The following is a 14,658-nucleotide window of genomic DNA, read 5'->3' as shown; positions in this document are numbered from 1 at the left end:
TGCACTTTCATATTGAAGGATTCATCGGTAAAGTCAGTAGCTCTTCTCCCTGTGGTTTCAATTGTCCCCGCACATGTCCTTGGAGTGTATGGAACTGCACTTGCATTAAGGTTAAATATATCAAAGAAATCTGCCTTTTTAAGGGATCTGTTGCTCTGTTTATCTAGCACTGCATACATTTTCACTACCCTTTCTCTCTTGCCAGTGGGATACACAGTCACTAAACAGAGTTTTGAGCATGATCGTGCACTCTTGCCTTGTCCACATACTTCAGTGCAATTAGACATTACTGAGGAGAGTGGGGTTTCTTGTTGCTCCCTGCCCTGATGTTTCCTGGGTTCTACAGTCTCTAGTGGAGCAGGAGCAGGGCCAGGGTGCAAAGCTGCAATATGTCTCTCACTGCCACATTCTGTACATTCTACTAGTATTTTGCAGTCTTTGGCAATGTGATAAGTAGATCCGCAGCACTTGAAGCAGATGCCGTTTTGTTTAAGGAAAGACATCCGCTCTGCAATGGGTTTGCTACTAAAGCCTTTGCAGTTCTTTAGTGGATGTGGGTTTTTGTGTATTGGGCAATGTCTATCAGGGTTTTCTATGGTGTGTACCTTGTGGGTGCTTTGGTAGTCTGTGACTTCTGAAGATACAGCTGTTTTGTGTGTGGATACAGAGGTCCTACCGTGAGGTCTGTGAGGTCTCTCAGGTCTGTGTGATTGATTGCCGCTGGTGGTGAAGGCGAAACTGGGATCACTTCGGATTTTTGCTTGCTGTCGGACAAACCTAGAAAACACAGAGAAAGGCGACTCTATAATCTTCTTTGAATTTACCTCCCACAGACATCCACTTGTCTTGCAGATTTGAGGGCAGTTTCTCTACTATGGGATTAGTGCCTCTAGCTGTATCTAGATATGAAAGTCCTGGCAAGTAGCCATCCTCTTTGGCATATTCTATCTCTAGTAGAAGATCACTTAGTTCTTGTAGCCGCACGTTGTCTCTGTAGCCCACCTTGGGAAAGACTTCAAGTTTTCTCAACAGTGCTCCTTCTATTACCTCTGGGGATCTATACGTTTCTTCTAGTCTTTTCCTGGTCATGTTGAGTCCTGCTGCAGGATTGAACAGGTTTGCTCTTCTCATCCTCTTCGCATGCTCTACTGACTCGGTACCAAGCCATTTTATCATCAAATTAAGCATTTCTGCTGGTGATAAGTTCAGGCCTTCAGTGGCATTCAGAGAGGAAGATTTCCATGCCCAATAGTTTTCAGGACAGTCATCGAATTGGAGAAAGCCTGAGCTAACCATTTCTTTGCGGATGAGATATTTGGTGAGATCCACTGCACATTGTTGTTCGCACATGTAGTCTATAGGTTGAGGTGATGGGAACACTTGTTTTTTGTTCTTAGGGGTTTCTGGTGCTTCATTCTTGGTTTGCTGGCAGCCACTGACTTCATGTGGTTGATTGGGCCTGCTCAGGGGGTCTGTTGATCTCGGCCTGACTAATTTTGCTTCAGGTTTAAGAGACTGTGCCTTTATGTGTGCATCAGTAAGGTTCTGGATGTACTCACTTGTACGATCTGCAGAGAATAGAGGTTTTTCTAGAACCTCTGCGCCTTTATATGATTTTTAACTTCCTGATCGACTTGTTCCCATGTAGGCATCAGCCTCTGCTTGAGCAACTGCAGCCTGTCGCTGCAGGATGAGCAATTTTGATTCTAATTCCACATTTTCTTGTGCCATGACAGCTTTCTTTGCTGCTAACTCCTGCATCATTTTGGCTTCTTTTTCTGCGTACTGTAGCTGGACGCGGGAAGCTTCTGCCTTGGCACAAGCTCTAACCGCTGAGGAACTTGCTGAGGACTTCTTGCTAGCCCGTGAAGATCTGGATGCATGCGATTGTGCATCGTCTTGCTGGGCGCCGGGAATGTTCTCCCTGCCTTGCTATGTCGGCAGTGTGGTGACATCAGCCTTGTACTTTGTTCCTGATCTTAGACTCATGCTGCAGTAATGGCGTCTCAGTTTATTCCCGACCGGACGTGGTTGTCTTTTTACTGTTCTGCTTTGCGTTATTGAACTGTTGTATAACACTATTCAGACAGCTTAACAATAATTCAGAAGTGAAGAAACGTGAGACATAAGATCTGTATGTATTCTTTTTTTCTGAATAATTTTGTAAAACTACAACATAAGCATAAACAAAACATATGTGTCAGTACATTAAACATTATACAGCAGCCTCACTCCATCAGTGAAGGTACTTACAGACAATTCCATCATTAATCCAAGAATAGATGAAAGCTCTTCTACATGCTGTCTGCTGTATCAGGAGGTCAGTTGAGAAATGGAGGAAATACAGTTCCAGGTTAAAGGTTACAGCCCCTCCCTCTGAAGAAAACACTACTTCCTGTCAAGCTCTGGGAAATAATAACTATAATAACTAACTCTGACCACTAGATGGCAGCAACATCAACAACATTGCAGTATAATCTGTAACAGCACTTTACTATGACCAATATGGGCAGAACAAAATATCAACCCAAAAACCCACCTCTGCCTCCTGGCATTTAGAAGCTCCTAAAGGGCTGGGAGGCAGCAGCGGGAACATGAAATATCAACCCAAAAACCCACCTCAGCCTCCTGGCATTTAGAAGCTCCTAAAAGGCCAAGAGGTGGGAGAGGGAACATGAAATATCAACTAAACAATGAATAGTGGTGGAAATCTCCAATGATTTTTCCACTGGTAAAGTGCTACAGTCCAGTAGAACAGTGCTTTAAATACAAAGTCCAATAAAATAGCCTCTTGCCACTGTGCATTGTAATTTCTAATCAGCGGCTGCAGGGGAAAGGAGAGAACACTCCGACGATGGCTAGTAAAGCCTGGAGCGATGTCACCCATAGTCTTCCATGGCTCATCCATTCTTGGCGCTCCCTCCTCTCCCCAGCAGCTGCACTGGCTGACACAGAGAACACATGACCAGACCTGAGTGGCCTGAAAAAAGTACAGACTATACATCTTTCTTAGTTTAAATTAGCAAAGATGTTAGGAGGGGGAGGGGAGTTTTAAGGCTAATTCGGTGTATGACTGGAATTCCACTTTACCCACTTCAATACCAGACATTTCACGCCTTCCTGCGCAGGCCAATTTTCAGATTTCAGCGCTGTCACACTTTGACAATTGCGCAGTAATGCAACAATGCACCCATATGAAATTTGTGCCATTTTTTTCCACACAAATAGAGGTTTCTTTTAGTAGTATTTATTCACCGCTATTTTTTTTATTTTTTGCAAAATAAAGGAAAAAAAGACTGATAATTAACTACCTCAATACTGGGCACTTAAACCCCCTTCCTTCCCAGACCAATGTTCAGCTTTTAGCGCTGTTGCATTTTGAATGACAATTGCGCGGTCATGCAACACTGTACCTAAACCAAATTTGTGTAATTTTTTCCCCACAAATAGAGCATTCTTTTGGTGGTATTTGATCACCGCAAGGTTTTTTCTTTTTGGAGCACAAATAAAAAAAGACCGAAAAGTTTGGAGAAAAAAAAGCTTTTTTGTTTAGGTGGGCACTGATGGGCAATAATGGGCACTGGTGGGTGGCACTGATAGATGGCATTGGTGGGCAGCACTGATAGGGAGGGCACCACTGGCAGACTCTCTGCGCCCTGATTGCCATCCCTGGTGGCTCTAGTGGCACCCCCCCCCCCAAGGCCTGCACTGGTAATCAATGTTCTGATTACCAGCACAGACCCCCCCTGTGATCAGAGAGTAATTAGAAAAACTCACTGATCCCCCTGGCTGCACCACAGTTCATCTTCTTCTCCTCATTGACAGGATCTGTGTGAGGAGAAGAAGAGATCAAAGTCGTTACAACGGCTGTATTTACATTACATGACGGCTGTGATTGGACACAGCCGTCATGTGATCAGGACGGCCAATCACAGGGCCCACCTGCCGCAACTTGTTGCTCTGTGCCCGAGGGACACAGGCACATCGAGATTGCGCAGATGCGGCACGATCTCGCTCCTTCTGAAGGACGTTCCAGAACGTCCGATCAGAAGGACAAGACTCCCACCCGGCCGTATATGTGCAGTGGCCGGGTGGGAGGTGGTTAAAGAAAGGTTTTCTTCCTTTGTTAAAAATTTTGGCAAATCAATATTCTTTCTAGGCCAAAATGATTTTGCTACATTTCTTAAGTGAAAATACCCCAAATCAGTGTACTGTATATTATTTAGTCTGTACGAAAGTTAGGCTCCCTTCACACCTGAATCATTTCAAGGCATTTGTTTGGGGTTTTTTTCCAGGTGTTTTTGCAGGTGTTTGGAGGCAGGCATTGACATCTAACAAAAACGCTTGTAATCTGCCAAAAAAGAAGCTTGCGTACTTTTTTGAGCTTCAGGCGTTTTGTTGCAGGCGACAAAACGCTCATATGTGAGCAGGGGCCATTGAAATGAATGGGGATTTTGTTTGTTGGGCTTTTTGAGACTTCAGAGATAAGCGTTTTAGGAGCTAAAAAACACTCAGGTGTGAACAGGGCCTTAAGCTGGATACACACTATCCAACTTTTGTGGTTAGATTTCCCTCAGATTTACCTTTTCTATGTAGTGCAAGGGCCTGCCGGATTGCATACAAATTGAAAGTGTTTAGGTTTGACCTCATACTATATGGTTTTGGTAAGTCTGAAGGAAAAAGTCTTCAGAAAATCTTATAGTGTGTATGGTCCATTAGAGTCCCCAAACTATGGTGTATATATATATATATATATATATATATATATATATATATATATATATATATATATATATATATACGAAAATTGATCAATCCTGATGTACCTCTCATTAAAGCCCAAAAATGCCAGAATCAGTATCAGAATCAGAGTCAGAATCAGTTCAAATATCCCCCAAACTACCACTTTTTGAAGAGTAGGCAGTCCAAGGTATTTAGTAAGAAGCATAACAAGTTTTTTGAAGTTTTTGTTTTTTGCCACTTTTTTTTTGGAGAATGAAGAAATTAAAAAAATATTTATTTTTCCCCTTTTTTTTTTTAATGTAGTCACCAGTGGAGTACAGCTTCATCATACGACTGGTGTGGCAGTGATTAGGCACTGATTGGTGACAGTATATATAAATAAAAAAAAAATTATATTTGTATACTGTACTACTCTGAGGAGGTGATCTGTTTTTTTTTGCACTATGATTGCTTATAACTGTGCATTTTACAAATAGAAGCAACCAATTTTTTTCAATAGCTCAGCGGGGAGATCGCTGTACTAATCTGAAAACTACTCATTCAGAGTTTACTTTTGTGATTAGCTGTGATTGGCCACAGCTAATCACATGGTACATATGGGCTGTGATTGGCCCTGTCCGTACCATGGGATCACTGTCACTAATTACAGAGCTCATCAAAATAGTACACAATAAAAGGCATGTAACAAAGCCTTTCATTGTGTACAACTGTCATGTGATCTGCTGTGATTGGCCAAAGCAATCACATGGTACCGGCAGCCAGTCGGTACAGTGATCTGTTATCGGCAGTGTCCGGTGAGGTGCGATCTTGCAAGGACGTCATATGACGTCCTTCTAGAACAGTGCTCCCACCCAGCCATAATTTTACAATAGGCTGGGCAGGAAGAGGTTATTAGTTCCCTCTCAAATTAACGCACTACAACAGACCGTATAAGTGTGAAGAGCACCTTAAGCCTACCAAACATGTCCTGAAACTCGACTGGTTCAGCAGGGAACAGCCGAATTTGGATCCATGTATGAGCAGAGAGGTTGTACAGAAGGTATACAGTGCCTTGCGAAAGTATTCGGCCCCCTTGAAAACTTTGCGACCTTTTGCAACATTTCAGGCTTCAAACAAAGATATAAAACTGTAATTTTTGTGAAGAATCAACAACAAGTGGGACACAATCATGAAGTGGAACAAAATTTATTGGATATTTCAAACTTTGTTAACAAATAAAAAACTGAAAAATTGGGCGTGCAAAATTATTCAGGCCCTTTACTTTCAGTGCAGCAAACTCTCTCCAGAAGTTCAGTGAGGATCTCTGAATGATCCAATGTTGACCTAAATGACTAATGATGATAAATAGAATCCACCTGTGTGTAATCAAGTCTCCGTATAAATGCACCTGCACTGTGATAGTCTTAGAGGTCCGTTTAAAGCGCAGAGAGCATCATGAAGAACAAGGAACACAGCAGGCAGGTCCGAGATACTGTTGTGGAGAAGTTTAAAGCCGGATTTGGATACAAAAAGATTTCCCAAGCTTTAAACATCCCAAGGAGCACTGTGGAAGTGATAATATTGAAATGGAAGGAGTATCCGACCGCTACAAATCTACGAAGACCTGGCCGTCCCTCTAAACTTTCAGCTCATACAAGGAGAAGACTGATCAGGGATGCAGCCAAGAGGCCCATGAACACTCTGGATGAACTACAGCTGAGGTGGGAGACCCTGTCCATAAGACAACAATCAGTCGTATACTGCACAAATCTGGCCTTTATGGAAGAGTGGCAAGAAGAAAGCCATTTCTTGAAGATATCCATAAAAGGTGTTGTTTAAAGTTTGCCACAAGCCACCTGGGAGACACACCAAACATGTGGAAGAAGGTGCTCTGGTCAGATGAAACCAAAATCGAACTTTTTGGCAACAATGCAAAACGTTATGTTTGGCGTAAAAGCAACACAGCTCATCACCCTGAACACACCTTCCCCACTGTCAAACATGGTTGTGGCAGCATCATGGTTTGGGCCTGCTTTTCTTCAGCAGGGACAGGTAAGATGGTTAAAAATGATGGGAAGATGGGTGGAGCCAAATACAGGACCATTCTGGAAGAAAACCTGATGGAGTCTGCAAAAGACCTGAGACTGGGGCGGAGATTTCTTTTCCAAAAAGACAATGATCCAAAACATAAAGCAAAATCTACAATGGAATGGTTCACAAATAAACATATCCAGGTGTTAGAATGGCCAAGTCAAAGTCCAGACCTGAATCCAATCGAGACTCTGTGGAAAGAACTGAAAACTGCTGTTCACAAACGCTCTCCATCCAACCCCTCACTGAGCTCGAGCTGTTTTGCAAGGAGGAATGGGCAAAAATTTCAGTCTCTCGATGTGCAAAACTGAAAGAGACATACCGCAAGCGACTTACAGCTGTAATCGCAGCAAAAGGTGGCACTACAAAGTATTAACTTAAGGGGGCTGAATAATTTTGCACGCCCAATTTTTCAGTTTTTTATTTGTTAAAGTTTGAAATATCCAATAAATTTTGTTCCACTTAATGATTGTGTCCCACTTGTTGTTGATTCTTCACAAAAATTACAGTTTTATATCTTTGTTTGAAGCCTGAAATGTGGCAAAAGGTTGAAAAGTTCAAGGGGGCCGAATACTTTTGCAAGGCACTGTATCTATTGATCAACTTCCGTACCACTGCCCTGTTGGAAAATTTCCACTTGATCAGTGCCGCCAGTTATAGCCAACAGTGCTGATTAACCACTTTAAGACCGGAAGGATTTGCCCCCTTAATGACCAGGCCCTAATTTGCGATTCAGCACTGCGTTACTTTAACAGATTGCGCGGTCATGCGACGCTGTATCCAAACAAAATTTATGTCCTTTTTTCCCCACAAATAGAGCTTTCTTTTGGTGGTATTTGATCACCTGTGCAATTTTTATTTTTTGCACTATAAACAAAAAAACAGCGACAATTTTGGAAAAAAAAACAATATTTTTCACATTCTGCTATATAACATTCCCCAAAAAAAAAATTAAAAAATCAAACTAACATTTTAGGCCAATTTGTCTTCTGCTACATATTTTTGGTGAAAAAAAAAAAAAAACGCAACAACCGTATTTTGATTGGTTTGTGCAAAAGTTATTGCTTTTACTAGCTACAGGAAAGATTTATGTCATTTTTATTGTTTTTTTTACTAGTAATGGCGGCGATCTGCGATTTTTTTTTGCGGGAATGTGACATTGCGGCAGACAGATCGGACCCCTGACATTTTTGGGGGTACCAGTTACATTACTACAGTAATCAGTGCTAAAAATATGCAGTTACTGTAATAATGACATTGGCAGGCAAGGGGTTAACCCTGTGGGTGATCAAGGGGTTAAATGTGAGCCTAGGGGAGTGATTCTAACTGTGGGGGGGCGTGGCTTCTGAAATGGCCATAGAGACATGTGATCTTATATAGAAGGATCACATGGGCTCAATGGTATAAAGATTGAGGGAAGGCCAACGCGTTACCAATGGGGTATGAGACGTATGTGTTGGGGTGAGTGTGTAGAATATAAATGAATCCAAATGTATAAAAAAAATAAAATAATAATCTACAGAAAGAGCAGCCAATTGCGTCACCACATACTTAATGCAATAAGGAAAATGTAAAAAAAAATTGGCGCTACTTCCTCAATTGGCAGAAGTCCACTGTAATCAATATAGAATTCCTGGTGTGTTCAAGTGATATAATAAAATAAATACCTTCAATGTGTTGAAGTTATAAAAAAATATATATATATATAGTAGCATTTATAAAATATAGTTACTATATATTTTTTTTTAGGATAACTTTTTCAACACATTGAAGGTATTTATTTTATCATATCACTTGAACACACCAGGAATTCCATAGTTATTACAGTGGACTTCTGCCCATTGAGGAAAAAGCGCCAATTTTTTACAATTTCCTTATTACATGGGCTCTATGACCATTCCAGGGAGAACGGTCAGCTGTGTTTACAACAGCTGACCGTTCTCTCTCAGTGGGGAACGATCGCGGGTCTCAGGCAGCAATCGGAGCTTGCCCTACGTCGGTTTGCGCAGGAGAGCCACCCTGCCGCAGTAAAAAGGCGGTGGGTGGTCAGGAAGTGGTTAATGTATTCTGATGGCCGAGAAGTTTTCCAGCTGTCAGAATACAATAGCTTAGGCCCCTTCACACTTGTGCGACTTGTCCTGCAATATGAGACTGCAAAGTCACATGACAAGTCTTACCCCATGATTTCAAATGAGTACCATTCACATCTGTGCGACTTCAAGTCGCAGCAAATTCAAAGTAGTCCTTGCACTACTTTGGTCCGACTTTGATGCGACTTGAGGTCCATAGACCTCTAGATTACACAGGTATTGCTTCAAATCGCATGAAAGTCACGCAACTTTCAAGTCGTACAAGTGTGAAAGGGGCCTTAGAGGGGAGGATTCCCCCTTTTTATATATTTTGTTCTTCCAGCTCTTTAACCACTTGCCCACCGCTCACATTGAGCGTACTGCAGCAAAGTGGCACGATCCCGTCCAGCGACGTAGACCTACGTCGCTGGACTCCTCCCCCTGTAGGCGCGCTCCCGCTGTTTTCATTCACAGCGGGAGTCGGGCCAGGGGAGGAGCAGCGGCGATCGCCGCTGCTCTGCCCCGATCGTCGGGGAATCGAGTGAGGAGATCCGCCCGCCTGTGTAAACAGAGCGGGCGGATCTCCTAAGTGACAGGGACTGACAGATCGGAGTGTTCAGCATAGCTGGACATCCGATCTGTCCCTGTCTCACAAAGTCACCTGCCCCCCCACACGTCAGTAAGCACCAGGCATACATTAACCCCTCCCTCTCCAATAAAATTAACCCCTTCACTGCCAGTGTCATTTTTACAGTAACAGTGCATATATATAGCACTGATTACTGCAGTAATGTCACTGGTACCCCCAAAAGTGTCAAAAATGTCAGTCAAGGGTCCGATCTGTCCGCCGCAATGTCGCAGTCCCGCAAAAAAAAAAAAAATATTCGCAGATCAACGCCATTACGCGTTAAAAAAAACACCAAAAATGACAGAAATCTTTCCCTTAGTTAGTAAACGCAATAACTTTTGCGCAAACCAATCAAAATACGCTTATTGTGATTTTTTTTTTACCAAACATAGGTAGCAGAAAACAAATTGGCCAAAATTTTTAAAAAAATTTGTTTACATTTTTTTGGGGGGGAATTTCATATTAAAAAAATGTTAAAAATATTGTTATTTTTTCAAAATAAACGCTATTTTTTTGTTTATAGCGCAAAAAGTAAAAATCGCACAGGTGATCAAATACCACCAAAAGAAAGCTCTGTTTGTGGGAAAAAAAAGGACGTAAATTTCGTTTGGGTACGGCGTCGCATGACCGCGCAATTGTCAGTTAAAGTCGCACAGCGCCGAATAGCAAAAAGTGGCCTGGACAGAAGACAGCAAAATCCTCCGCTGGTAAAGTGGTTAAACTGAATGGGCTTCACACATAGGGCAGCCCCTTTTAGGCACTTCATGTGGCTTTTTTTTTCTCTCTCGCAGATTTGGGGTGCCATGAACGTACTGCAAGCACTGCACACAGTTTGGAAAAGCGAACATATTCAGGAAACTCTCTACATCTCAATGTACACACTATATGTGTGTATAGGAGTGTACTGGGAAAGGACCCCTGTACATTGCGGGTAACCATGGCTGCTGCTCCTCTCAACACACATCTCTCAATGACGACCAGCGGCTCCAGGTCAGCACCTTGTCGGAGTCCAGGTCCGGGTCTTCTTGGCACAGACGGTACAGGAAAGATTTGGACTCCCGGCACAAGGTCTGTTTGGTGGTCTGGAAGTACGTGCCGCCCACGTTAAGACGGACCCATTTTCCGCCCGTTTTACCGGTAGCTTCTTGATGGCCGGGACTGCGGGAACCGGAGCAGGGCAGGCCCGGGTGGGGGGGTCCGCTCCGGGTAACCGGTATGGCCAGATTACACGTGGACCCCCGCGGTAGTTCCTCCATGGTTTGTCAAGCCGTACAGAATGTAGAGAACTGCAGTGCCATAATACCGATAACAGTAACGAGTATTGCTTCCGGGACAGGAACGGTCATTTCCGAGGCCACCACGAAGACGAACATCCCTATCCCCGTCACTTCCGGGGTAAGTGCGTCATGCTACACCCGAGCCATCGCCACCGCTGTCCGTATCGTCACATACTAGCTCATAGTGCCCCGTCCATATTGCTGCAGCACATTCTATTGACACCTGAGCTGTCAGCTCCGCGTGCCTATTGCTACACCCATCTTGATACACCAAGGTTTTTCGCTAATATACTAGAACACGATGCTTAGTGCATTACAGAACTTAAACACGCACACAAATAACCGTAATATGCGGGTTACACAATCCCTTTATTTCGTATATAACAGTATTACCGCGGCACGTTTCCGCTACGTTTAAAAAACACACCAGAATTACGCACGACGTCGTTCAAGGTCAGGCAGTAGTGGGTGGACTCTTTTCCACGTCTTGGGAAGGTGACGTAGAAGGTTTCAGCGAATCTCTGCGCTCCGTTCTCTGACTATTTCTCTCGCGATTGGTGGTTAGTGAGTTTGTGTCGCTCCTGCCTATTGGTGCTTCTGGTGGCGGCTGCCATTGCGGAGTTCTGGCTGGTGTGAGTGGAGGTCGGAGGATAGAGGTGAGGAATGATGTATGAGGAGAACATGCTTCCCCCATTCACTGATAATTTCCTGGCAGATAGGTATTGCCCTATGGAGGGGACCTTGAAGTACCCGCTGTGATAAGGCCTGCGGTGGGTGTGCGAGGGGCGGTGAAGGGGATTCTCTGACCGGCCGGCCGGCTTCAATCTTCTAAGAAAGATTCATAGGGACACATGTATGTCGACTCTTTAACACTGCTGGGCGCTGGGGCCTTTGCTGAGTGAAGCATGGAGGATGACGCTGCTGACCTTTGTCTGTCCCCCTATGGGCTGACCTTTGTCTGTCCCCCTATGGGCTGACCTTTGTAACCCTTTGGATGTAGATCAGCGTTCAGCTTCGCAGACAGGTATTTTTGTTGGTACCTAGAGTTGGCAATACACTGTACAATCTGATCATTCAATCTCCTTCATATCCACGGTTGTAGTACAGGGCCTCCCCGATTGTGTCCGGTTTGAAGGAAATGACCTCTACTGACATTGTCTCTGTAAATCTAAAGAAGAATGGACAATCAGATTATACAGTGTATGGTAAGAGTTACATCTCCCGTCGCTTCTGTTGTACAAAGTCCTGGCTTTTATATACAGCCTTATATCATTTTGGTAAAGCTGGTAGGTGCCCCAGACAGTGTGATAAAACCGAACCTGTCCAAGTTGTCATAAGACAGCTGATTAAAATCGCCTTTAGATCTTGTTCACACAGGACACGGCTTTGAATTCATGCAAATTCATGTGAACTCGCATGACTTCAAAGCATTATTTCAGTCTGACTTCGGGGGGCAACTTGAGAGAACTCTGTGCAGGTTCATGCACAGATGTCTATTGAAGTAGCCAAAAGTAGTAAAAGAACTACTTTTGGAAATCTGTGCGGCACTGCAAAGTCGACGCTGCACCGATTGGGACGCTCCCACTGATGGCAATAGGCTTCGATTTGACCTATCAAATTGCACCGATGTGAACAAGCTTACTGCTCTATAAGAATATGAAACTAGTTCAGTGTCCATAGGCTGGGCACTCTTTAACCACTTGCCGACCGCCGCACGACTATCTACGTCGGCGGTCCGCCCCTCACAGGCAAAGTGACGTAGGGCTACGTCACTAGCTTGTGAGGGTCTAGGGAGCGAGCGCGCGCCCCCGGAGGCGCGCTACCGCTCCCGAGTGGTCACGGACCCCCCCCGCGCATGTGACCGGCGGACCCGATGTCCGCCGGCCACTCTGCGATCGGCGGGGGAGAGGGAGAAAGTCAGGCAGCTTGTGTAAACAAGCTGCCTGTCATTCTCCTCGCTGTATGAGAGCTGATCATCTGGATCTACTATGTAGATCCGTTGATCACTCTGCATACAGCTGAAGCCCCAGCCAATCACAGTTAGAATCACGCCCCTAGGGACACACACAGCCCCTCCCTCTCAAATAAAGTTAACCCCTTCACTACCAGTGTATTTTTACAGTAACAGTGCATATATATAGCACTGATTACTGTAGAAATGTCACTGGTAACCCCAAAAGTGTCAAAAATGTCAGTCAAGGGTCCGATCTGTCCGCCGCAATGTCGCAGTACCGCAAAAAAAATCGCAGATCGCCGCCATTACGCGTTAAAAAAAAAACAACAAAAATGACAAAAATCTTTCCCTTAGTTAGTAAACGCAATAACTTTTGCGCAAACCAATCAAAATACGCTTTTTGCGATTTTTTTTTTTACCAAACATAGGTAGCATAAAACAAATTGGCCGAAAATTTTAAAACATTTTGATTTTTAGGCCCCATGCACACGGGGCGTTAGAAAAAACGTACGTCAAAGTTAGCTCTGACGCCGGAAAAAGCAGCTGTAAAAACGTGCTTTCAGTAGCTTTTTCCATTGGCGTTATTGCACGTTTTGCCACGTTGCTTTTAGCAGCGTTTTTTTTTTCTTCCATTCAAAATCAATGGTTCCCTATGGGAGCCTATTGATTTGAATGGAGATCGCACCGCAACACCGCAAGTCGGATCCGACTTGCGGGGTGACTTGCGCTGTGGGAATCTTGAGGGGGAACTCCACGCCAAAATGTGAAAAAAACGGCGTGGGGTTCCCCCCCAAGGTTCCAAACCAGGCCCTTCGGGTCTGTTATGGAATTTGAGGGTAGCCCCATGCCGAAAAAACGGCGTGGGGTCCCCCCCAAAATCCATACCAGACCCTTATCCGAGCATGCAGCCCGGCAGGCCAGGAAAGGGGACGAGCGAGCGGCCCCACCCCCCCCTGGACCACACCAGGCCACATGCCCTCAACATGGGGGGGTGTTGGTGCTTTGGGGCAGGGGGAGCTCTGCACCCCCCACCTCAAAGCACCTTGCCCCCATGTTGATGAGGACAAGGGCCTCATCCCCACAACCCTGGCCGGTGGTTGTGGGGGTCTGCGGGCAGGGGGCTCATCGGAATCTGGAAGCACCCTTTAACAAGGGGGCCCCCCAGATCCCGGACCCCCTCCCTATGTGAATGGGTATGGGGTACACTGTACCCCTACCCATTCACCCCATAAAAGGCAGTGTATGGAAATAACGACAAGAGACGTTTTGGAAAGTTTATTAAAAATCTTCATCCGACTCTTCTTGTCTTCTCCTCTCAGGGGTCTTCTCCGGGGTCTTCTGCTCTTTTGCTGTCCGCCCTTCTTGTCTTCTCCTCTCCGGGGTCTTCTGCTCTTTTGCTGTCCCCCTCTTCTTGTGTTCTTCTCTCCGGGGTCTTCTGCTGTCCTCCCTTCTTTTCTTCTCCTCTCCGGTCTTCTGCTCTTTTGCTGTCGGCTGTCGGCTGTCTTCTTCCTCCGGTCCTCCTCCTCCGACGTCTCCGCTGATTATGCCTATCTCCGGTCTCTTCAGCTTATTATATAGCCATTAGGGGCGTGGCCCCGATGACGTCATCGGGAGGCCCCGCCCCCTCATGTCACAGATGACGTCATCTGTGACACGAGGGGGCGGGGCCTCCCGATGACGTCATCGGGGCCATGACCCTAATGGCTATATAATAAGCTGAAGAGACCGGAGATAGGCATAATCAGCGGAGACGTCGGAGGAGGAGGACCGGAGGAAGAAGACAGCCGACAGCCGACAGCAAAAGAGCAGAAGACCGGAGAGGAGAAGAAAAGAAGGGAGGACAGCAGAAGACCCCGGAGAGAAGAACACAAGAAGAGGGGGACAGCAAAAGAGCAGAAGACCCCGGAGAGGAGAAGA

At 45.0% G+C, this 14,658-nt stretch overlaps 2 protein-coding genes across 2 annotated transcripts in view; one reads left to right on the top strand and one right to left on the bottom strand.

Annotated features, from left to right (window-relative positions):
• Positions 1-10,844, bottom strand: part of KCTD2 (potassium channel tetramerization domain containing 2) — a 378,328-nt gene extending 367,484 nt beyond the window's left edge. Inside the window, exon 1 of the mRNA XM_082271441.1 lies at positions 10,509-10,844. Within this exon, the coding sequence (XP_082127567.1) occupies positions 10,509-10,766 (258 nt within the window). The 5' untranslated portion in view covers positions 10,767-10,844. The remainder of the gene's footprint in view (positions 1-10,508) is intronic.
• A 472-nt stretch (positions 10,845-11,316) lies between these two features.
• ATP5PD (ATP synthase peripheral stalk subunit d) overlaps positions 11,317-14,658 on the top strand; it is a 69,201-nt gene continuing 65,859 nt past the window's right edge. The window contains exon 1 of the mRNA XM_082271202.1: positions 11,317-11,443. The gene's annotated coding sequence lies outside the window, so the exon portion shown is untranslated. The remainder of the gene's footprint in view (positions 11,444-14,658) is intronic.

Source organism: Pelophylax lessonae, assembly GCF_965119305.1.
Source record: "Pelophylax lessonae genome assembly, chromosome: 11".
NCBI classification, from domain to species: domain Eukaryota; kingdom Metazoa; phylum Chordata; class Amphibia; order Anura; family Ranidae; genus Pelophylax; species Pelophylax lessonae.
Note: the sequence above shows the minus strand (reverse complement) of the source record. Positions and strands in the feature narration are given on the sequence as shown.